Here is a 26,015-nt window from a genome sequence, read left to right on the forward strand (position 1 = left end):
CAGCTTTCAGCAGTTATAAGTAAACAAACTGACTAAAGAAACAAAAATCTGTTTTTGGGGTCTTTGGCTCAGGCTGTAACTCAGTAGAGCAGAAAAGCCCGAAGGTTAGTGCTGTCAATCTCATATTTATCAAGAATATTACAAAAACTGCAATGTGTAACAACCAAGTTATTCCAGAGCTGTTTTTCTGTGATCATGCTAAAAGTAGGGTATTTGAACACCTTGTTACCTTGTAAAGTAAGTATATGAGCAAGGCCAGCAACAGCAACCCAGCTAGAACAGCCAGGATGATGATCCACACAGGAACCGAGTACTGACTGTTGGGTTTATTCCACATCACAGCAGTCGCCACCTGAACAACAGGAAACCGCAGAACTGATCCACCGTGCACTGATTTTCATTTGTAAATGAAAAATCTAAAGAGCTTGTGAAATTGTAAAAACACAGAAAAAAGCTGTTGATGTTACCTTTTTGGATCCTGATGGCTTTAATGTGGGAGAAACAGAATACGGCATCCTGTCCACGCTGAAGTGAACGGAGCACTCCAGCGTGTACTGCTTATAGGCTCGCTGTGGACGATCGATAAACAAAAGTTTAATGAGGAAACTTTTTTGTATCTAAGGAAAATCAAAAGCCTCTGTGATTTCTGCGAAATCAGTTTCGTACTATTTCTTTAAATATTAGTTTATCGTTCCATACATCATCTACTCTGTACTGTGGGTTATAGTAGGCTCAAAATTTAATTATAAAATGTCACAATTAACAGTAGAAAGCCTATTAAGTTCATTAGGAAAACTGTTAGGTATGAATAATGATCTAATGTGGATGAGACACACTGTCTGTTTTTGTCGGTCGACAGAGGGCAGCATGAGCACAGACTCCTGCAGGTTCTCGCCTTCATCCGCTCTAGTCTGTTCCTTAGTTGAGTTTCTTCTTCTCAAACTTGAAAGACATGACTGACACTACAGAGCAGTAATGCAGAGTTCAAAGACCTGTAGTCTCACCTCCATGAACGTTTCAGCCCAGACTCTTGAGCGTACAGTCAGGATGACACTTCGTCCTCTCTGCAGCAGCCCCACATTACACTGCAGCTGCCAGCACTCCACTGTACTGCATGTCTACAGAGGGACAGAGCAGGCACAGCACATTCCAGTTAACCATTCACCGTCATTTCTTTCATTACTAATGACTAATTACTGCCCTCACAACAGCAATTTAAACAAAAAAAAACCATGCAAGGATTTTTCTACTACATGATGCATTTGCATACATGTGCTTTACTTTCCTTAGTTTGATAAAAAGTTTTCCATTTGTCAATTTCACTGTTAAGCGTTAATTCTCACAGCCTCAGGGACTGAGAAGCCTGCAAAAGTCTTTTAAACGTTCCTGATTTGTAGGATGATTTGTTGAGTGTACTTCCGTACTTTGTGAGCTTTGGCACTTCAATGCATCATCTGGCAGTCAATATTCGGAGTGGCAGTGACTCTAAGCTCAAGACAAATTTCCTGTAAGAACTATACAGAAACAGCCCCATCTTCGATATAGAAGAGAATACCTCACATGCTGTGATATAACTGCATAACCATAAACCCTAGCAGTTGTTTTTGTAGCAATATAAACACATGGATAAACAGAGATTATGTTTCTTTGTATTATGCTTAGCATTAGTATTGTTAGTTATTATGACTTTGAATTAAGCTAAAATGTTGAAACATGTTCTAAAAATAAGACGGGTCCTCTGGAAAGGCTCACACAGTTAAATGGTTTTGGCAGCACAGTGACAGAGTAAGAGCAGATTACAGTGCAGTGATGATATAAGATGTCAAAGTCACCGGTGCTCTATACAGAGTTGATATGAACCAGTTTGAGCGCCAAGAAAACTTCATTCAAAATCCCACTGACTAAAAACTGAACTTCATTCTTTGGATATAATCAAAAGAAGATTGCTGGCAATTCACATGCCTCTGTTCTCAGATCCCCACAGCACACACTGAAACTCCTGTGATGTGTGTAAATGAGTAAAGTCGTGTATTGAACAAAGTAATGTTGTTGTTTATTTAATATTTCAGCTTTCAGTTTAACCCTGTGAGGTGTAAGTCATTGTCAGTGAAACCCCAGCCCTAAACCCAAACCCTATATATTTTTAAAAAGCCAAGAGGGTCTAAAGTGTCCCTTTGAAATCAACAATTACCAACTGAGTAGGGTTCACATCGTGAATACAGCCTGTCCTAACCCTACCTACACCAACAAGATGTGCCTCCCATAAGCCCCAAAAGAGAGAAATCCATAAATGATTCCAGGGGTCATGAACGGTTCATATGTGTAGAAATATGATATATAACCAACAGTGTTGGTGTGTTTTATGATTATGAATGAACCACACTGTCTGGGTTTCTAGTTTCCTCATGGAAGCGTTAGTCTCCCTGTGCCTGTCCATGAAGCCAGATAACACACACCAATGAGTTAAATTGCAGGAATGTCTTAAAGACATAAAGACCTGGATGGCCGCTAACTTTCTGCTTCTTAATTCAGATCAAACTGAGGTTATTGTACTCGGCCCTGAAAAGCTTAGAAATATGGTATCTAACCAGATTCTTACTCTGCATGGCATTACCTTGGCCTCCAGTAACGCTGTGAGGAACCTTGGAGTCATTTTTGACCAGGACATGTCCTTCAACGCACATATTAAACAAATATGTAAGACTGCTTTCTTCCATTTGTGCATCATCTCTAAAATTAGAAATATCCTGTCTCAGAGTGACGCTGAAAAACTAGTTCATGCATTTATTACTTCCAGGCTGGACGACTGTAATTCATTATTATCAGGATGTCCAAAAAACTCACTGAAAAGCCTTCAGCTAATCCAAAATGCTGCAGCAAGAGTCCTGACAGGGACTAGAAAGAGAGAGCATATTTCTCCTGTTTTGGCTTCCCTTCATTGGCTTCCTGTTAAGTCCAGAATTGAATTCAAAATCCTGCTCCTCACATACAAGGTCTTAAATAATCAGGCCCCATCTTATCTTAATGACCTTGTAGTACCATATCACCCTATTAGAGCACTTCGCTCTCGCTCTGCAGGCCTACTTGTTGTTCCTAGAGTATTTACAAGTAGAATGGGAGGCAGAGCCTTCAGTTTTCAGGCCCCTCTTCTGTGGAACCAGCTTCCAGTTTGGATTCAGGAGACAGACACTATCTCTACTTTCAAGATTAGGCTTAAAACTTTCCTTTTTGCTAAAGCATATAGTTAGGGCTGGACCAGGTGACCCTGAATCCTCCCTTAGTTATGCTGCAATAGACGTAGGCTGCCGGGGGATTCCCATGATGCATTGAGTTTTTCCTTTCCAGTCACCTTTCTCACTCACTATGTATTAATAGACCTCTCTGCATTGAATCATATCTGTTATTAACCTCTGTCTCTCTTCCACAGCATGTCTTTTATCCTGTCTTCCTTCTCTCACCCCAACCAATCACAGCAGATGGCCCCGCCCCTCCCTGAGCCTGGTTCTGCCGGAGGTTTCTTCCTGTTAAAAGGGAGTTTTTCCTTCCCACTGTCGCCAAAGTGCTGCTCATAGGGGGTCATATGATTGTTGGGTTTTTCTCTGTATCTATGAAGCGCCTTGAGGCGACTTATGTTGTGATTTGGCGCTATATAAAAAAATTGAATTGAATTGAATTGCCTACAACAATCGTGCATTGCATGGCAGACTGTGTGATATGTTGGAAACAAAACTAGTGACTGTCACATACCACAGCAAGTCACTGAAGCTACAAGTTATCAAAATTAAAGCTTTTTATCTCTTAAAAATAACCCAACAATGCACATGTACAGTATTCTGCAGCCCTAACTTTCTTCTGGGAGTGTGTAACTGTTGTTCACACTGACCTGTGAACTTCTATTAAGTTAGCACCAATTCATTAATACTAAAAATACTTTAGTTTTTAGAATTCCCACTGTGCAGCACGGTTTATTCGAAACATTTCTGTGTGCTAAGGTTGTTTGGTTTCATCCGAGTGCCATTAGAGATGAGCTGTCAAATGTCAGCCGCACAAAAATAACTCAGTAAATCACAAACGTAATTAACTTCTTCTCACAAACAATTACAGCAAGCAGCTGTCGATGTTGACCAGAGCTCATCATCTTTATTTCCATTTCCTCTGTTGAAACAAACAATCGAATCAGAACAAGAAAAGGCAGAGCTACTGCTTTCTGCAGTCTCATTTGCATCTTTTGGTTTCAGTGCATTGCATACATGTGTAAATACCACTGAACACTACACAGTCCCGTAGAAACTCAGAGAGACTCGACACCCAACAAAAGAGCTTTTGTTTTAAAGTGTTTGGGATCTGCAAGCTAATCTCGCCACTACTCTCCACCCACGTGTCAGACACTGAGGACAGAGACAAACATGACCCGTGTCTTTAAGGGACACATGACGTCCACTGATGAGGAGCAAATGTTGTCACAAGGTTGCAGAAGAAGGAATAAAGTTGGATATTCAGTTTAAACTTGAATTTAGCTAGGTTTGCTACGAACTTACCCTGCTGTGTGTGTTTGTGCTAAGCTAGGCTATACATAGGTTATGGTGCTACAGTGAAGGTTTGGCATGAAGTGCACAGAGATGTCAGACTCTGCTTAGCTCCTGATGGCTTTAAGCTGAGTTAGCTGCAGCTAGAATCTGTAATCAAGCATTTCCATTCATTAATCAAAGAACAGTACATGTTCTCTGTAAAACTCCTTCACAGGTTGAATTTCTATATTCTGTAATGTCTCACCAGGTTTCCTTGTTCAGCCAGAGGATCTCTGTGCACGTCCCTCTTCTGGATGCGGTGCTCAACATTGGACTTCAGTGATGCTGGACCCTCTACTGCCCCAGGCTGAAGCTGTAAACATAAATACATTAGGAGTCATTAGCAAACACAAGCCAGTGTTCACAGTCAAGAATAGACTAACAACAAAGGTGTAAGTGTGTGTCCTCACCTTAAGTTTCAGTGCATTTAAGGTTGTTTTGGAGAAGCAGCTGAGTGGACCCTCAGTGACCACCTCCAGAGGGTAGAGCAGCCAGTGACCATGAGCCTTCAGGGGACATTTCACCACTAAAGATGTCTGGCTCACCACACTGGGACCGTTATTCACCAACTGAGAAAGAGTTTAACATGTTATACTGTGTCTTCTTTTAGTACACTGTACATTGTGTACTGCACTTTACAAACAAACTCCCTTGCATTGTGATTTTAGTAAAAGGAAACACAAGTCCTACGCGTGAAATGACATTAGCAATGTTTGACTGTATCAAGCGCGCCAGCACAGCCATCCACGTCATGATAGTCTTGAGAGCTTAATAAAAGAAGCCGACTGGACTGGTTTGTGAACGTTTCACCTCTCTTCAGTTCTAAAACAAGTGGTCCAGTTGTTCAACAGATGTAGCCCGGATAAAATGAACCGGCTTTTTCCTTTCCATGGATCACGTCATCCAGTTCACTTTTGTCCTGGTTGTTCAAAAGAAGAAATGAACAAGACAAACTGGAGGTTTGATCTAGATTTTTTTTAAAAACCCAAAAACTATTGGATTATCTGATCTTATCCAATCAGGTAATCCTGTTTTCCCTTTGAACAGGTTTCAGGATCCGTTCTGACTGGATTTATCCTACCAGATTACTTGTGAACAAACGCACCCAGGTTATTATCCACTAGTGGAGGAGACCCACTTTGAAACCCCTTGTAGCCACATTTTTAAGGAAAAGAAGACTATCGCACATCTTAGTTAAGACCGACGCATCTCAATATTACCAGCTGACAAGGGGAGGTGCAGTGCTGTTCTCAATTCATCTGATTATCACTCCAAAATGACCACACTTTTCAACAATTTAAGGAGTGTGGTAATATTTTACAGCAACACTTATGAGTTCTTAATGTAAGACACAAGCAGCTACTAGATGAAAGACATGAATTGCATACAACAGCTTAAAAGGGAAAAAGCTACTGACCACCATACATACTGATGCCTACACCGAGATGTTACACCCTGCATATGCATGACTTTCTTCTTGTATCTGCTTATGGGGGTCTCATAAGTGTTAGTGTCACTGAGGAGTGTGGTAATTTTGCAGTGATAATCAGTTGACGATTGATGCTTCGGTCTTTACACAGGAATGTTACTCAGGACGCCTCCTTTTTCTGGATGGTGACGTTAGAAGGAGGAATTCCCTCACTAGAGTTTAATCACCTGCCAGTTTGTTTTAGAACTGAACTCCTCAGATCTTCACAGATCTGAAAAAGTCCAGGATCTTTCAGGCTCTCAAGTTTGAAGATTTGCAACTTTTTGTAATGACACATAATAGTAAAAATAAAACAAAATGAAGAATAAGATCATTTAAAACACATAAACATACAGAAAGAGCATAAGAAAAACTAATGATTATGGCTTATGAACAGCTCCCTATTTACCTTGTAGAACAACCTTAAGCAGTATTAACTTTTAGTCTCTCACATAGCTGTGGAGGCATTTTGACCCACTCTTCTTTACGTTGCTGGAGGTTTACAGGCTTTGGTTTATGCACAGCAGTTCATTCAGGTTGGGGTCTGGATTTTGTCTCAGCCATTGCAACACCTTGATTCTTTTTTCAACTACTCTATTGTAGATTTGCTGCTATGCTTGTTATCATTTTCCTGTTGTTGATCTGTCTGTTAGGCAGATGGCCTGAGATTTTATTCTGGAATATTTATACAGAGGAGTTCATGCCTGACTTGGTGACTCCAATATTCCAAAAAACAAGCCCAAATCATCAACCCTCCACCACCGTGTTTGACATCTGGTCTGAGGTATTTTCCAAATATGCCACTGCGCATTATGGCAAAATGTCACCACCTTGTTTCAGAAGTCTTTTGGTTCGTTTAGATGCAACATTACAAAACTGTAACCATTCTATTTTCTTGCTGGAGAGAAGAGACAATTTGTTTTTTAAAAGACGTTCAGTCTTTTCCTAATTGTACTGTCATGAATTTCAATATTTAACATGCTAACTGAGGCCTGTAGAGTCTGAGATGCAGCTCTTGGACAGTCATTCCTGTGAACACTGGCACCTATGTGTACTTTTTTTGTAACCACAGCTGACGTTTTAAGCCTCAGAAGATAATGTTAGCTTCTTTTTCACAGTGCAAAATGTTTTAGTGAAATAGCCGAGCTCCTATTTTACACGACTATTAATTTAAGCTCACCAACACTACTATACTCACATTAAAAGTTGGTGAATATTTTGAATGTATTACTCTTCTATGTTTCAGTGTGCAAACGTGATAGGACTAGCTTCTTGTGTATCGTAGATGTTATTTTTACCTCGAAGACCTGCTGAAGCTCAGGGCCGATCTCCTGCTCCTCCCCCAGACCCTGTCGCACAGTCCAGTTGGGAGGAGGAAAGATGACTTTGTCTGGCCGAGAAACACTGCAAACGGCACAGTCACACTTTTATCTTGGCAAGAATGAAGGTTAAGAAAAATGATGTCATAGTTATGTGTCTAAAGTGAAGCCTCACCCCTGGAGAATGATGTCAGCCATGGCAGAGACCTTCAGCTCATAAAACACCACTTCGCTCTCAGAGTTATTTGCATTTTTACTAGAACAAACCACAAAAACGTAATGTTACTGAAACAGCCCTGATCACCTGATCAAGAAGCATTAAACAGCTTTACAAACCTGAATTTTGTAGACTTTTAGTGAAGCGAGCTGAGAAGTTATTAAACATATATATATATAAAACTAACTTTGCAAATGCTACCAAAAAACCCTACAAGATAAAATGAATCAAAAATATTTGGATAACACAGTAGGAACATGTATTTTCACATGAGGTATTATTTAACCAGTGGGAGTTTAAGTTATTTTGCACGCTAATAGAGACTTCCATCTGCCACTGAAGGTGCTCAAGAACTTCTACTCCTGCACCATCGAGAGCGTCCTGACGTCAAACATCTGCACCTGGTTTGGGAACAGCACCAATCAGGACAGACGAGATCTGCAAAGGGTGGTGCGCTCGGCAGAACGCATCATTCAATCAGAGCTCCCTGACCTGCTGTCCATCTACACCAAGCGGTGCAAGTCCAAAGCTAGGAAGATTATGATGGACCTCTCCCATCCCAACAATGGACTCTTCTCACTGTTGAGGTCTGGGAAGCGCTTCCGCTCCCTTAAGGCCAAAACAGAGAGAATGAGGAGGAGCTTCTTCACCCAGGCTATTCGGGGCCTGAACCAGGTGTAGGACTAGACTCTCCCAAACACGTCACTATAAGACTGGACTCTCACACACATCACCACACGCACCACCACACATTTCCTATAATCCTATAATTCCTATAATTTATAATCCTTATCTTTATAATCTCTTCTGCTATTTGCACATTCTTTACTGTAAATTCCTAAGTTAATTTGTAAATTTTTGTAGTAAATTGTAAATATTGTAAAACTTTTCTTCTGTCATTTAATGGTCGGGCATTGTACAGCTACAAGCATTTCACCCCCATGTCATACTGTGTATGGTTGTGTGTGTGTGACAAATAAAATTTGAATTTGAATTTAATATTCAAACACACAACATAAAGACCCCACATTAGTAGATGCATTGCTGGTTTGGAGGAAGTAATTACTGAAGTTATTACAGAAAGTTCAATCAGAGAGAATGAGTCTAAATAAATATCAGTAGTACTGGAAGTAGCTGCTCATTATGAATCTTTTTTTTTTCTTTAATGGTTAAAATTTTACTTGTGAACAAAGTCATTTTAATTCAGATTCAAAGAGTATTTGGCTCAACGAAGCTCTGACTAAATAAACCTGGGGTTGTTCTTGTTTTCAGCACTGAATCAGTGACAAATCGTAAGATGTTCTAACTTTACAAAAGGTGTTTTCTAGTTGCTGGAGAAAATCTTGTTCACTTTCCACAGAAATAGAGCAACAAACTCTTTTTCCAAGCTAAAAAAAAAGATCTTTTAAATTAGCAGGATGCCATTTCCTCTCCAGCTTACAGGTTAACTGCTTTAAGGTACGCGTTGCTGAGTATTTCTCATATGGAGCCTTTATTTTTAGAGGAGCCAGAGTATCCAGGTCACTTTCCAGGTCCACAGTCCCTTTTTTTGGTAGGATGAGTAACATTTTTTTCTTGGCGTTCTTCCTCTTGTCTCAATGAAGCGTGTTTTGTCAATTTCAGTTTGTTCAGGTTAAGAATTTCCAAACTTAGTACAACTTTCAGTTTGGAAGACTAGATGTGGATCACCATCACCTTCTCAACATCAAAATGTTTGCTGGTGTGATATCACTACAACGCAGCCACATTAACCGCGGTTCAGTCAGGATCACTAAAACAGGCTGTTTCCATCTGCAGCAACTTAAATGCTACTCAAAAAATGAAGGGATCACTTAACTCAGACATCAAGTCTTCATGAATGAAATATTCAGGTTGAAAGTCTTTATTGACACATTGTGTAATTTGTTTTGGTTTCAATGGAAATCCAAATTTCAACCCTTCCAAAAAAATCCTAGGAAGAACAGAGCAGGCATCGTGACAGCAGCCTGTTAAAGGGGAGTTTTTCCTTCCCACTGTCGCCAAAGTGCTTGCTCATAGGGGGTCATATGACTGTTGGGTTTTCTCTGTATGTATTATTGTAGGGTCCACCTTACAATATAAAGCATCTTGAGGTGACTGATGTTGTGCTGTATAAATAAAACTGAACTGAATAGATCAAGGAGCTGGGGTTGAGGTGCAGCAACGTTGAAAGCAGCTAAAGCAGCCTAATAGCATGCCCTATATGGGATTTACCATGTGTAGAAAGAAGTCAGCTGGTGTGGACTGGCAATGACATCAGCTGAGGTTGACTTCAGCATGAGTTAGCACTAGTAGTATGTATGTTTAACTGCTCTGTTATTTCCTGAGGGGTTTCAGATGGATGTGCATATTTGATTTGGCACAGATTTTACACTGGATACCATTCCCAGCATAACCCTCCTATTTATCTGAGCTTCAGAGCAGCACTAAGAGTACACTAATCCCTGAAGTGGCTTTGTGACTCCTGTTCGTCCTACCAGAATCAAACCGAGGATCATTATGCAAATGTGTTAACCACTACACCACAGAATCACAATAACAGTGATGATTACAGATTTACTTGGTTGCCCTAAAGAATTTTTTGTTAAAAAAAACTGTATGTAGCTTATAATAAGAATTAAGAGAATACTTTGGATTAAAATCTGCTCCACTGGTATGCAGTTGCCAAAGATACCCCATCCCACTTGAACTGGAATCCCTAAAAAGTGGCCTACCTTCGTATCTGGAGCTCAAACTGAACAGTATTGTAAGTATCACTGAGTCTGGGGATGGTGAAGCGAAGACCGGCCCACAGCTACAAAAACAGCCACAGAAAATTCACGCAGTTATTTCAGGGAACATGAGAAAGGAAATAAATGTGTTAAATAGAGTCTGGGTTCTTTTTCTTAGAGACGCCCACTTTGGAAACAAGGAATGAAAACTCTTTCAACACAAAAGCAATGTTTATCAGGTTTTATCAGGTCGGTGAGAAAACATGTCGAGTTTGCTTATGTATGAATTAGGCAAGTCAACTTGGCTTAATTGTACTGAGACACAAAGAGTGGGAAAGGCCAAAAATAACATGTGGGTCTTATTGGCTCTTACACTGGTACCAGACTTCATGGGGTTTCCCAGATCACACACGAGATAGCGGGTCTGGTTTTCTGCCTCGTAGCTGCAGGTCAGCTGAGTCAAGCTCTGGAAAGGACACAAAGAAATAAAACTCCATCATGTATTTAACTTTATTAAGTGTACTGCTGTAAAAGCTAAAGAGCTGTTGTCTTGATGCATGCTCAGCTATCCAGGTAAGGAAAGAAGATTCATCTGGACGTAGCGTTTTCAGTGTGAGAAACGTTTCGTCACTCAGCCAAGTGACTTCTTCAGTCTCACGAGTTGTTAGAATAATAAATCAAAACTCTGACTAGAGTTAGAGTGTGACTCTACCAACCAGCTGCATTTCAGGGCTTTCAAAAAATGTATTCAAAACGTAGTAAGTGTATTCACGTTCTTTCACGGCTTTAACTCAACAAGGAGGGCGTCAGGTTGAGAAAACTCTTTTAGCGTAACATTACGATGGCAAAGTGACCTTTGACTTTATGCAAAGTCAAAATAATTTCCACATTTTATTTGCATTAAAGCATTTTTATGCATAATTATCATTTGAATGAAAAAACACGGTGCTTCTGACCGTGATACTTAAACCTCCTTTTAAACGCCACCGACTCACCACGTTGTTGCGTGCTATCCCGCTGTAGTCAGCCTCTGGGGGAAGCGCCACATAGAGCTCAGCCTCGTACGCACCTCCCTCTCCCTCGTTCCTGGCATTGAAGGTCAGGCTCACGGAGTTTTCGCCTCCCAAGTAAACCTCTGTCTTGTCACTGGGCAAAGAGAAGCGCAACATCATCACTACGTTTTCACTGAGCCTTACCTTTTTGAAAGCTGTTGAAAGCTGTTAAAAGAACAGTTTATGCAGACTTCCTGTTGCACATAAAACCATAAGTTCCATGTAACACTGAGAATTGAATCGATTTATCAGAGAAAAACAGTTTTTGAACCAGATTTTTATTTTTTATTAACCTAAAGTGATATACTATAACCAACCGTAACCAAAGTACCCATCATCAACAATGACTCCAACCCTAAACTAGTGCTGTCAGGCTAACATTGAAAACACTCTTCTCCAAAACACAGGGACTGGGTTGGGTCATTACCAGTGATGAGACGTCAGGGTCAGAGGGTTAATATATCACAATCCTAATGATTACGTAATGCACAAAAAGTGTCAGATTGTGCAAGAGTTACACAGTCAACAAACAATCATTTGCAGTCTGCTTTAAGCCACACGATTAAAATAAGCACTATAATCTCCCTCCTGTAGATCTGTTCTGTTCTTCAGCAGCCCCTGAGGAAGCTACTCATCTGTGACTCTTTAGCTGCTTAATTCTCCACAGTGTTTCTCACTCATGTTCGGTTCTGCCAATCGAAGTTTTCAAAGGTTTTTCAAGAGCAGCAAGACTGAACAAAAACAGCCAAAGCAAAACAAAGAGCTGAAAGCAGCAACACTAAGTAAAGTCGGGATTCAGCGTTACAGGCTAAGCTCATTGATGTGAATGTGAATATGCCAAAAATTATCAGTACTTGATGTATTATTTTGTGATGCTGCCACTGAAAGTTGAAACTCTTAATAGAATCTAAATGTAAATTATTTTTTTAAATGACCTGGGGGGTCAGAGTACCTTTTGACTGCACTTTCATAGGTTTTACAGCTTTCCCTACTGATACAGACCACCCCACACCATTCATACTACAAGTAATTAAGTAATATATGAATAATTAAATTCATCAAAACCTCCTGTTTTATTAACTATCTACTACAGAAATGTTTTTTTAATATATAAAAAAATATATATATATTCAAAGTGAAAAGAAATCAGTGAATTCACAAGAACTTTCTGTTTTATAAATTCAGGACAGTCTCGGGAATGAGCTACCAAAACTTCTTCTGTAATTTGACATATTTATTTTTTAAATAAAAGCCCAGCATGTCATAGTAATAGATTACAGCAGCATTTCTTTATCATGCGGAGAAACTGAGATGTACTGTTGAAATTATCACAGGGATTTAAAATTAAGATCAAAGTGGGCTGTGTGTGGTCCACAGTGAATTTGACATGCCTTTTTTAAATACACAGATATCATATATGATAGATGATTGTATAATAATGCCATCTTACCATAGTATAGTGAAGTCCTAAGTACATCCTTATACAGCCACTTGCATGGTGTCAGACTCATTTTCTGGCTTTTGGTTCCCTTGACTGTCACAGGCCATTTATTATTCCGTCTTGAAAAGCTAGTTTATTTACTGTAATCAAAATGACTGAAAACAGCAGCTTTCACACACAGCTTCTACGCCAGCAGAGTTCACTTTTCCTTCATTTCCAGATCTATGTCAAGTCACTGGGTGCAGGACATGACCAACGTGGCCCAAAAGAAGGTAAAACGTAATGAAAAGCAGGGACAAAGTCTTTCCACACAATGAATCTTTGTTTCAGTCTGTCCCCAAAGGCCATTTTCTCCGACATATCATGTCATGAGTGACATGGGAAATGACCCAAATCTGATCACTGTGATTTGTCTCAGGAAACCGACCCCCACCTTATTCTTCGACTTCATAGTGACACCCCTGTGTGCAAACACATTTTCAGAGAAGTGATAAATCCACTCGACACCCTTCAACTCTGGCCCTCCCCCATCAGCTACACTTGGCAGTAGTAAATTCACGTTTCTATTGAGCAGGAAAGGAAGAAAGGAGCGTGGCTGAAGGTTGGAACCGGGGTTCATCTTTCACTCCATTCCCCCCCCCGCCCCCAAAAAAGGGGTCTGGACACAGTGACCCCAAACTAGGTAAGACGACACCCAGATGATTTTAATTAACCTTGGGCAAATTTAGCAAATGCAGAGGAAGCAACTCTGATCCCACAAACAGCAGACTCTCACCGATGCCAGGAATGGGCAGGAATCAGCAGCTCACAGCTGACACGTTATACTACACTGACTTCGCTGGGAAAAATATAACAGTGGATCATGAAGCTCATAAAAGCATAATTAAAGCCAGAGGATACAACTAAAACACCAGCGACAGACCTTTAGGTTATGAATCTTAAACATCCCACTGTTTGCAAATTCTTGGCAAAGAAGGGAAATCGCTGTGTGCAACAGTCAGTGAAGGGAAACTGTGTTTTAGTGGAATCAGAATCAGAATCAGAATGGGGTTTATTGCCAGATGTTGAGGTTTACAACATTAGGAAATTGCTGCGGTGCTTCAGTGCAAACATAGTGTCATAAATAGCACTTAAATAGACATGAAAAAAAAAAAAAAAAAGTAAGAATAAGAATTAAAAGTGCTACGTAGAAAGATATGTGCATGGGATATACATGAGATATATACATGAGAATAAGAATAGAGTGCTACGTAGAAAGATATATACATGAGTGCAGGTGGTGATCAGTGCCAAACATGAAATGATGCAGTGACACAGCGTAGGGTCATGTGTTAGTGGCGGGGACAGTCATATGGTTATTGTTCATGTGACCAACAGCAGAGGGGAAGAAACTGTTCTTATGGCGAGAGGTTCTGGTGCGAATGGACCGGAGCCTCCTGCCTGAGGGGAGCAGGTCAAACAGACTGTGTCCAGGGTGAGAAGGGTCAGCTGAGATCCGGGCTGCACGCCGCAGTGTCCTGGAGGTGTATAGGTCCTGCAGAGATGGGAGTCTGCAGCCAATCACCTTCTCAGCAGAGCGCACAACACGCTGCAGTCTCTGTTTGTCCCTGATAGTGGCTCCAGCGTACCACACGGTGATGGAGGAGGTGAGGATGGACTCGATGATTGCAGTGTAGAACTGCATCATCGTCCGTGTTGGCAGGTTGAATTTCTTCAGCTGCCTCAGGAAGTACATCCTCTGCTGGGCTTTCTTGATGACGGAGGTGATGGTGGGCTCCCACTTCAGGTCCTGGGTGATGGTGGTACCCAGGAAGCGGAATGAGTCCACAGAGGTGATGGGGGTGTCAGTCAGGATGATGGGGGGGAGTGGGGCTGTGTGCTTCCTGAAGTCCACAATAATCTCCACTGTCTTCTGGGCATTCAGCACCAGGTTGTTGTGGCTGCACCAGGACACCAGACGTTCAACCTCCCTCCTGTAGGCAGACTCATCCCCGTCCGAGATGAGTCCAATAACGGTGGTGTCATCTGCAAACTTGATTAGCTTGACAGACTGGTGGGTGGAGGTGCAGCAGTTGGTGTACAGGGAGAAGAGCAGAGGAGAAAGAACACAGCCCTGAGGGGAGCCGGTGCTGATGGTCCGGGAGTCCGAGACATTCTTTCCCAGCCTCACATGCTGCTTCCTGTCCGTCAGGAAGTCAGTGATCCACCGGCAGATGGATGAAGTGCTGAATCATTCCAAGTTTGGTCCTGTGGCAGCTCCAAATGCAGATCTTTGACTTTTCATGGGAAACTTTTAGCACTGATTGTATTTCTACAGCTAAGAGAAATCACATGGCCATGTAATGCAAAACAGTCCACATATCAGAGCTGGCAGGCTGGGAGGAGAAAGTCTGGAGTGTGTGTTCGCTTTGTGAATGGGCTGAGGCACAGCCAACTATCTGGCTGGAGCCTATTCAGCAACAAGGATTCAGGATTAATATACAATGATATGTTATTGTGCCAAGAGCTAGGAGTCATTAAATGGTAAATGGTAAATGGCCTGTATTTATATAGCGCTTTACTAGTCCCTAAGGACCCCAAAGCGCTTTACATATCCAGTCATCCACCCATTCACGCACACATTCACACACCGGTGATGGCAAGCTACATTGTAGCCACAGCCACCCTGGGGCGCACTGACAGAGGCGAGGCTGCCGGACACTGGCGCCACCGGGCCCTCTGACCACCACCAGTAGGCAACGGGTGAAGTGTCTTGCCCAAGGACACAACGACCGAGACTGTCCAAGCCGGGGCTCGAACCGGCAACCTTCCGATTACAAGGCGAACTCCCAACTCTTGAGCCACGATCTTTACCCCAGTGCACGCATGTTCTGAGCTGTAAACAACCTCCTATTCTTCCTCAGTGAGGGAGAGGGGGATGTGATCATGTCTGACAGCGAAAAAGACTGACAAGCTGGAGTTCGTGAAACATGTAAGCTCATTCAGTTCTGCAGTGGATCCAGATCACGTTCTTTAACCCTCCGAGGTCTGAGTCATCGATGACACTAACCTGCCTAACCTGAACCCTGCATGGTTTTATATGTAAATATATACTGATTGTGCCGGGTTAGGGTTGAGCTCAGGTTTAGGGTCATCGCCAAGATACCCAGACCTCAGATACTGGTGGAGGATTCACTCTGTGTGTATCAGGCTTATATCTTCATATGTTTTTCCTTAACTTCTTTAAATAAATGACTATTTTATAAAGAACTATAGAATTAGAATTATAGAAATTCAACCCAGACCCTAATCTGCATCAAAATATGTTGTTTTTTTAAATTTTACAAAATTATTTTTCCCCAAGTCTTGACAATCAGGAAACAGAGAAACAAACAAAGAAATGATTCTAAGTGAAACACTTTCTGAAAAACGTAGGGAGGGTCGGGGTTAGGGTGTTAGGGTTATCACCTGTGACGAGTAAGACCTCAGAGTTAATTGATGGCTAAAGTCTTTATTTTATGTTTTGCTAAGAATTTGTGATTTCATTAGATAAATAACTTCGAAATTTGCATGAAGTTTAATTCTGTTACCACTTTTTTTCCCTGTGTGTCCAGTTATTTAGTACTTAGTAACATAAAACCAGAGGACCTCCATTCCACGTTTTCTGTCTTTCTACACTGAAACTTTCAAAGTAAATTAAATAAAATAATTCAAACAAATATAACTGTTGAGCTTTTAACATGCACCAAACAACCAATCTATGGCTTGGTTATCATTTAAGTCACAGGTTAAAATGACGGTTTGTCAGCAACAGTGTTACTTTTTAAATGAAGACTGAAACATTTAGGCGTTACAGTCTTCCTATTAATAGATTTCCATTTGGGGATTTATTTCAGATGAGTCAAAGTAAAAGAAAAACGGGTGGAACCACATCTACACCTGTCCCAAACCCTTCGCCAATAACAGGGGTTTTTCTTCTTTGCTCGTTTGCTTGCTGGGAATTGTGTGACTGTATAAATGGATATTGCTATTATAGTTTTGTTCATGTAAAACAGTTTAAAAAGAAACAAGCCTTTAAAACTGCAGTATTTATATGTATTTAGTTCATATGCAAACTAGTCATGATACTACAGAAAATGAGCAAATGATCATTTTCCCCAAGTTCACTATTTTAGCATCTTTCAGCTCCTTGTTTTGGTTTTAAGGCCTGAAAACTGTGTCGAATTCTGTGATTCACTCTCACCACTCTTATCTACTTTGTATTACGTTACAACTGGAAGTGTTTTATTCTTTGCTTAATTCCCATCGCCGCATGGATAGTGTTAGTAAGTTAACATAACGGAGCTAAAAGACGAGTGAATGCTGGATTTGCATTAGCTACGCAGCCAGGAGCAAGATTACTAACAGCTTAGCAATATTGATTTCATCAAATGACAACATGTCGACTTCTGTTGGTCTTCCTGGCTGCAAAAAGTCGAAGCTTTTCTTGGAATAATTAGAATTGTTGTTGCGTGAGGGACAAAACTATGGCAGTTTAGCTTCAGGTGGCTAGCAGTTTTAACTTGTGTTTATTGGATCAGGTGGGTTCCTCTCACCCATAAACAGCCAGCTTTAGATCTGGGACACAGATGTTGTCATCTCCACAATCGAGCTGAATCTGGGCCTGAAAAAAAAAGACCGAGATAAATGGAATAAATAGGAGCAGTAAGTTAGATTTGGTTCCTTGTAAAATCAAAAGGTACAGGGAGAGAAAAGCTCTGGAGGAAGTGGGTGTTGACAGAAGCCAGAACAACAGATTTGTGATTTAATGAAAGGATAAGAGAGGATACAGACTATACATATCCTCTATATACACACAAAAAACTGTAACAATATTTGCATCTACCAGATGCTGGGAAGTTGTGAGAAAACATGACCCTTTAATGTCTGCAGAGTAAAAGTAATACGTGCCTTACACGTATGTGGGAAGGAAGAAAAGGGAGAAAATATGGTGGTGGAAGGTTTAAGAGAATCAAAGGATAGTAATTCCATCTTAACAAGTATTACATTTTTGTGGGAAAGTCTTTTTCAAAAACAGAGAAAAGCTCATATTTTAAAGGCAGTAGGGATTAATCTGCCCTTTAGTCTTACGTGACAGATGACCACAGTACAAGATAAATGTTATTTGATTTAGAAGTATAGTTTTTCTTTAACGTGCCCTTGAGCGTTTTGCTTTATTCCCTCCTTTCTCCCTTTTTTCTGTCTTCTCTTCTCTGTTCTTCCTTGTAGCTTTACTGTCATCGTAGCTGTGGCATGTCTCTCCAACATATGGGAATCATTAGATTCCCAAAGAATGCAACAGAGAGCAAAGAATCAGCCTGGCAATGGTTAACAGTGTCTCAGTGGAGATCCCTGCTTCAAGTTCCTAGTTTTACATTTATTTAGGACCCAAGATGCTATCGGCCATTTAATAACAAACATGCTTGAGTCTAAATGCTATGCAGGTATACACTGTACACTTCTAAGCGTGAAGTCTCTTCCTGTTAAAACTCGCCCACAGTCACCTGTGTTTGCTAATATGAGTTCATTTCGACCGGCACTGGATTTATGTGCACAGACATAGAATTGGAGGATGGATGCAGAGCATAACAGAACTTCCCCTTCATCTGTTTTGGTTTCAGCTGTAATAAAATTTAGCCAAGACCATGTAGTCAAAGTTCTTCCCATCTGCAGTATTTTATACTTGGCAGCATGGCTCTGCTCTGGGAGATTCCTGACTCAATGACAACAGATATGACACTGATAGAGGAGAAGCTGAGGTGGAGGTGGGTGGTAAAGCAGCTTGCAGATGTGCAGAACATTACAATGGCAAAGTGACCTTTGACCTTATGCAACTCAGTTCTTATGTGGGTAAGAACTGAGTTTAACTGAGCTGCTGTAATTATAGTTGCCTAAAATAAGTTACCATCCACGTGCATTGATAAAATTCATTCATGTAGTCCATCCATCCATTTGCTTTGGCTTATCCAGGTTGCAGAAGCCTAAGCAGACACCTCCCTCACATTCTGATAGTCTACACTCTTTGAGATCTTTGAGTCTGGCCACTTACAACTAAACACAGCTGCTTGACGGCCCAGTACTATATTGCGATTCTTTATTGTTTTCTACATAAGTACTCTGGGCCAGCCTTATATACTGGGAGTCATGAGAGGTAAGACGTAGGGTCAGAGAATTAGGTCAATATCAGCCAACATGTGTGAATGTGGTTAAAAAAAAAGAGTGGAATCATTGTCTGATTTGGCCTGTTGACTGTTTGTGTTGGTGAGTGCAGTGCTGCTTATGGGGCGTCGCTGTGACTGCACCACTGAGAATAACATGCTCTGTGATACACTTACTAAGATCAAGTGATGAGCTCTAACCTATAATCTCTTCCTTCTAAAAACTCTTCATCTGTCGTTCACTTTCATCTCTTGATCCTCACAAATGTAAAGCATGTTTCCCTCCAGATCTTAAAGGAGCAGGCTATTCTACTGCCATCAACTTCATGTTACAGTGAAAACTCCAAACAGCATCACAATTAGATCTGGCATAAGTTCAGTTTCAAAACAATTTACTGGAAATTAATGACATGTGTCATAACCATTGACCCAAGCGACATTATACAAAAGAGAAGATCTTAACCTCCTGAAGTCCTCATCGTCAACAACCCTAACCTTAACGCTCATCCCAGATAAAAAGTTTTTATGAAATTCATTTCCCAAGTCTTGGTAATCAAGGACAAAGAGATATAATCATTTTCACAAACACTGTTTTTCTCCAAAATATAGGGTTAGGCTTAGACCTCAGAGGGCTAAAACTATATGCCGTCAACCCTTCTTTAAATGCAAATACAATATACATGTTTCATTTTTTGAACTGCAAGACCTTTAAGAGCACATCAACAGCTTGGAAATGTACTGAAGAGACACATTCATCTGGACCCAAACACAAAGTCTCATAATGGTTTGGATAGAAGGTCTTTCCAGCTACGACAGCAGACGAGAGACTAATTCTGCTCCAATGGACGTCTGACTCTTTCCCCAACACAAAAACAATGATGATAAAATGAACTCATTAACTGGACTAGTCATTGACAGCTCAGCAGACTGTGTCATTCTCACTAAACATTGTAATATAACAAAGCAATTACAGAACAGAAATTAATTAACTGGATATTAGTGAAAAGCCATTAATGCAGTGAATAATGAGCTCTGACATCATTTCAATTTTCTGCAGTATCCCTGTAGTTGCTGGTGTGGTTGTTGTGGGCTATTGTACTGTCACCACACCCAGCAATGTTCTAACGTGAAATGCATGGCAACATCACTGAAGCATTATCAAGTTTATCAATGGCCTTTACGCTCTGATTAAGTGTCCTGTAGTCCTGCAGTTTACTATATATAAGCCTGTCTGGACGCAGTAAAAAGCAGTGAAACTGATTTTGTCTAGAAAGGCGTAGCAGCAAATCTGTCCACAGCATTAGTGTCTATGGGTACACAGCTCATGGCAATTACTGACAGCTGACTGAGGAAATTTTCACTGGTGCTAATTTGGCATTATGTGAACACAGAGAGTGAAAATAACAGGGCTCAAACTGTAGTTCACAATGTAAAGCATTATGGGACTTGTAGTTCTAAACCCTGTCTCACAAAAAGTATGGCGAAGAAAAATAACAAGGGTTAAACCCCACAAACCCTCAGTGGGGTTACTTTACTATGGAGGAAAGTTTGTGACTTGGTCTTCTGTCATCAGGTAGTTTTTAAAGCTTTGACGTATGTTGGGGCAAATTATCATGTTGGAGTACGCATCCTTCACAGCAAAGGAGCAAAGAAAATAAAAGCAATCAGGGGGCAACTCTGTGCTGAATTTACTTGCAGTCTGATGCAGGTAACCAAAGCCACCATAGGAAAAACACAGCTGATGAGGTGTGACTTTGCTAACACACAGTAAGCATGGTTTAGGTTGCTTACTCATTAAAGCTGTGTTGGAAACTAAAGGAAGAGTGATATTTCTAATTGATTAAGAAGTCTGCAGCTTTATCTAATTATATCATAATGCCAATAAATCTTACTCCGTGTCACAAATCTGCTTCAGTGGAAGCATACAACTCAACAAAATCTTAGCTTTTATGCAAAGGACGGCTAAAACGGGAGATCAACAGATGAACCTGGTAATTTTTCCTTTAAGGATTCCGAACTCAAAAAAGTTTGGTGCACTCAATATTACAAAACTCCAATTACAAGCACATGTAGTGCACACTTACACACCCACATCACACACTCACTTCAGCTTATATACCTCACATAAACATGTGCACATTTGCAGGCCCTGGCTCTTGCCTGGTGGAGGAGACCACTGGCAACATACATAAACAAACCACAACCAGATGTCTGTGAGCTGAGCACCACCCCGCCCAAACGGAGCTGTCAGTCCCCCCTCTGTGTTTTTGCAGAGCCATGACTCGCAAGTCCTCCATAAACCTTCCAACTCTTCGTATATGAAACGCGCGCAAAGGAATTGCCAACAGAGACCAGAGAGCAGAACGCAGCTCTTGATTTAACAGTGCCGACCCGCAACCTCTAACCATATGGGCTTCGCTACTATAGAAGGGCCAATGCTAGCCTCTGTCCTTGCCAATCAAGTCATGTTCCTATATGAAAAGTAAGAGTGAGCCGTGACTTCACCATGTATGGAACAAACATGACTTTAGGTTGCTTGGTAGAGCATCCTCACTCCCCTTGCTCTCCCTTCATCTGGTAACATTTGTGGCGACCATCTGGTTAAACCCTAAGAAGCACGGCGTGTGGCCATATAAGTGGTGTGGTCTAGGATTTTGGTGTGGTAATGTGATATACAGTACAGACAGACTCTACACTTTTACAGAAGCACACACTTCTTATCCTCAGAGACTTTAGACTTCAAAGACAGTTTTCAAAGGGTTACGTTAAAAATGCATCCAAGACACAGCAGAAAAGGGAAATGTTATGAACCCCTGGGATGCATCACATGGTTGAGTTTGTATCCATAGTTAATACACCTGAGTTTGGGGTTTTGTTTATTCTAGTATTTGAAGTTTCTTGCATTGCCTTTATTTTGGGTCCCGGCCTTGTTTATTCTTATTCTTGTAGTGCCTTTCAGTTTTGTGATGTACTTATAGTTTGCTTGTTCTCTTTAAGTTAGCCTTCATGTCTTCCTACTGATAGTTTCCTTGTCTCTGTATTTAGCTGAGTTCTTTTTCCTAATTTACTTGATAACTAGTCGTCTCGTGTGTCTTGCTTTCAGTTTAACTTCCTCCCCTGTGATTGTCTTGATTACTTTTTGTCTTGTTTTCAATTCCCAGTTAGTCCTCAGTGTGTATATATAGTTCTGTCCTTCCCCACAGACAGACACATAGTCCCTCTAAGCATCTGTCTATCTTCCCTCTTGCTCTTTCAGTTTTTCCTGGAACTCTTGGATTTCTGCTGTGTGCTAAATTTGGTGTTTTTGCTTTTAAGCCAGACTTCAAGGTTAATTTTTTCTTATCAGTCTGCTTTGCATCCTTCCTTTGGGTCGTTCACTCTACAAAGCTGACAGAAAAAGAGGAGAAAATAGGTGGGACAGATGCCATGTTCACAAAAACAAAGTGCAAAAAACAGACTTTGCAAGTAAATATGCGGCACACATGAAGCATACGATCTCCACTGAAGCTTTCATTGCAAGATTTAAATAAATGTGCACAGGTGAGGCTCGACCATCATGTTTGGGAAGGTTTTGGTAAGGTTAAATTAGGAAGGAGGGTGCTGGTAGTGCATTTGTTTATCCATAAGTAAATGATATACTTTTTGTATCGTGCTGTTAATGGCAGGAGCACATACAATCCTCTGCACAATGGCTAGTTAACTCAGGAAGTGGTCCTAGTAACCAACACCACATGCTAGAAAGTCCGGGAAAGGTGTCCAGCAGACAGTCAGATAACTTCCAGACCACAACACGGGTTTCATTTTAGAAAGATGGTTGAATTGTAAGGCAATGTCTTTGCTGAAGTAATCATTAAAAATCCAGTGTTTTCAAAGAAACTGCACTAAAATTATTGTCACCAATAATTTTGGGTAAGCTGAGGCTCCTCTCGCCTTTTTAATAGTGCAGGATATGGAGAAACTGTAATCCGCCATAAAATTGCTCCACAGCTTGCTGTAGAAGCATCCAGCTGCAGCCTTGCAAACCAAGTTCATGACACCACCACCCTCACCATTACACTAACTTTAACCCTATGCATGACACACCCACTTCCCTACAGCACAGCTGCAATCAGATATATGTGGTTTGTGTTGCCCACTTTCTTCTGAAGTGGTTTAATGAGACCTGAAGAAATACTTTATCTCAATGACCAATTCCTAATACTCGCATTAGCAACAGAGGGTTTAAACAGGTTTTGATTTGTATTTGCTGTTTTGCTTAAAATGCCTGATGTTGTGCTTTACAGGCGCTACTGGCACCACCAAACTGTAGCATTTCGGCTTTTAATTGCGAGAATAACATTATTATTATTATTATTATTATTATTATTATTATTAATAATAATAATAATAGGCAACATCTTCAAACTGCTTGTTTAACTCTACCATCCCTGCATCTGTTTCTACATGCATACAACAGTGTATTGTCACAGCGTTTTGCATTATCCTATCATTAGATGATGTACATACCTTCTGCTTTATGAGCTGTTCTGTCTCGTAATTGAGGATAGGTCTGAGGCCATGTTGGTCTAGCGGGGCCTGTGGATCCAAACTGAAATTAAGGCTGATGTAAATGGGGGACAGTTTATCCCGAAATTCTTCCTCAGGCTGAAAGAGAGAAAGAAACAACTGCATTAGAAGCTGAGAAATCTGTATATTTAAATAAAAGAAAGCTACCAAGTGCGATTTCTGAAAATAAGAACAGATTTTACAGCAAAAACTGGCCTACATTACTTTTTCATTGTAGTAACTAATGTCTGGTGTGGCTCACTCTGACTTCTTAGCACACCCGTCTCCTTAGTGAACCAGTCCCATGGATCTGATGACTGAACCATCCCTTAATTATACTGCTACAGGCTCAAGTTCTTTTGCTCTCAGTCTTGCTATTCTCTCATTTTTTCCTCTTTCCCTTGACCCCCAAACATTTGCCTCAAACAGCCGACCTTCCCTGTACCTGGTTATGCCGAAGTGTCTTTTCCTGTTGAATGGGAGTTCTTCTTTCCCACCATCACCAAGTTCTTGCTCATAAGGGATTGTCAGTCGGACTGTTGGTTATCTTATACTATAAGACTTATAGTATAAAGCACTTTGAGGCAACTGTTGTTCTGAATTGGCACTATGCAAAAACATAAATTGTGTGAGTGAAATCAGTTTTAGTAGATGCAGATTGATTGTTTTTTTTACTTCTTTTAGAGTATTTATAGGATATATGTAAGTTAAGGATCTTTACCTGACATTTACAATAACTCCCTGCAAGCTAAACTCCACAAAACTTGTGCTGAGAAGGAAAAAAATACCAGTGCTACTGCTAGCTAGCTTTTAGGTTAGCTAACAAAATACCAGTGATACTGTTAGCTAGCTTTTAGTTTGGCTAATGGGGGATTCAAACCTGTATTCGCTTATTGTGAAGGATTCTGGGTATACAACATATGCAGTCATTCAAATGACCAACAGCTTGATGTGGTTGATGGTGTCTATAAGTGGATGATTTTAATTTTGATTTTGAAAGGTGGATGAAGCAAGAAGCATGAAAAACCCCCACAAAGAATTAAAATTAAAACGGCATGAAACACACAGAAAAGTGGCTTTCAGTGCACCTATTTTTATCACTTGGTTTCACTTCAGCTCTTTGTATGAAAAATCAGTCAGCAAAGCTATGTGTAGGACAAAGGTACAACTGTGATTGAGCCCCAAAACTGTTGATCAGAGAACAACAAATTGGTTTGTTTCTGGTTAAGGGGTTAAAGGAGAGGCTGGCAATATCAACTTATTATGCACTGAGGTAAAGTCAATAAAACCAGAGGTTATAATGCACACAACTGATGAACTGACCCAAATTGCTAAGCTAAATTGAAAGGGATTTTGATATTATAACAGCAGTGATATAACAAGTTAGTTTTTAAAGTAATATTACCTTTAAAATGGCCTGAGTGTGTTTAAAGTTAATAACATGTTGCCTGAATTCCCTTTGCATAAAGACAATGATGTGGCTCTTTTAAAGAAAGAGTACAGAGTACACAGACAGATAAGTGCTGACTGACATGAGTGCATGTTTGTCAGTTTCTACTCTGGTCTCTTATCCTGTCAGAGACCAAAGTGCTCTGCTCATTATATCTAACAGTGAACATCCACACGTATGACATAAGCGCCTTTGTCAGGCACAATCTTTGATCAGGTCACCACTAAGTGATGAGAGGATTGGTACTGAAGCAGTTTCACCTCACGTAGCACTTCAAACAGCAATTTCAAACCCTGTTATTAGGAAATGACTTCAACCTCGGTATTAGCCGAAAGTTAAGTGCATTCACCTGGTTCTGCAGGTGCAAACCAGTCTCTGATTAGACGGCTCCAATGAAAAGCAGCAGGGCTGGAGTCGTTTCCAAACATTAAGAAGTAGAAAATTTGCAAAAATTATTAAAAGCATACTTATGAAATGGTTGGTCTGAAGAATAAGGGCTGTTTGCACAATTACTTTCATGTTTGTAAATGATATGTGCTTGTTCTCCTGCCCAGATGACAGCATGAAATATGAGCGACTATTTGCAGGCTTATTATCATAGTTCTGCCTAAAAGTACATTTCTGTCCCTGCGTGTGTTTATATCTGAAAATTGCTGGGTGTACTTATCATTATAGCCAATATCTCCTCACCAAAATGCAATTTACATATCTTTTAGCCTTTAAATTATTAAATGTTTTTCATTCCTTACAAAAGATCTGCAAAGCTCATGAATGATTCAGATTCACTGTTTATGTTAACTTTTGTTAGATATGTTGTCCTTTTTTAATGTTTTTTATATGTTAACTATGGTACCAACTTTCAGTACGTACATGCATAAGAAATACTGATCAGTAATCTTACTAGTGGTTGTCATAAAACACGTGTCATTTTTTTCTCTCCCTCTTTTTTTGTGGTACAAATTGACAGGAAATGTGGTGAAAGAGATCAGGGGAACGGCATGCGCCAAAGCTCCAGATGACCATCTGAACTAGTTGTATTTGATGAGAAAC

General features: G+C 40.5%; 1 protein-coding gene across 1 annotated transcript in view; it reads right to left on the reverse strand.

Moving 5' to 3' along the window:
- Positions 1-26,015, reverse strand: part of LOC308403342 (integrin alpha-5-like) — a 53,900-nt gene that overhangs the window by 1,575 nt on the left and 26,310 nt on the right. Inside the window, exons 18-29 of the mRNA XM_080892667.1 lie at positions 23,477-23,614; positions 17,369-17,436; positions 11,297-11,447; positions 10,675-10,767; positions 10,305-10,384; positions 7,531-7,611; positions 7,335-7,440; positions 4,979-5,137; positions 4,774-4,881; positions 1,005-1,118; positions 468-569; positions 230-352 (exon numbers count right to left, since the gene is read on the reverse strand). Of these exons, the coding sequence (XP_080748793.1) occupies positions 230-352; positions 468-569; positions 1,005-1,118; positions 4,774-4,881; positions 4,979-5,137; positions 7,335-7,440; positions 7,531-7,611; positions 10,305-10,384; positions 10,675-10,767; positions 11,297-11,447; positions 17,369-17,436; positions 23,477-23,614 (1,323 nt within the window). The remainder of the gene's footprint in view (positions 1-229; positions 353-467; positions 570-1,004; positions 1,119-4,773; positions 4,882-4,978; positions 5,138-7,334; positions 7,441-7,530; positions 7,612-10,304; positions 10,385-10,674; positions 10,768-11,296; positions 11,448-17,368; positions 17,437-23,476; positions 23,615-26,015) is intronic.

The sequence above is a fragment of the Rhamphochromis sp. 'chilingali' genome (assembly GCF_963969265.1).
Source record: "Rhamphochromis sp. 'chilingali' genome assembly, chromosome: 9".
NCBI lineage: Eukaryota > Metazoa > Chordata > Actinopteri > Cichliformes > Cichlidae > Rhamphochromis > Rhamphochromis sp. 'chilingali'.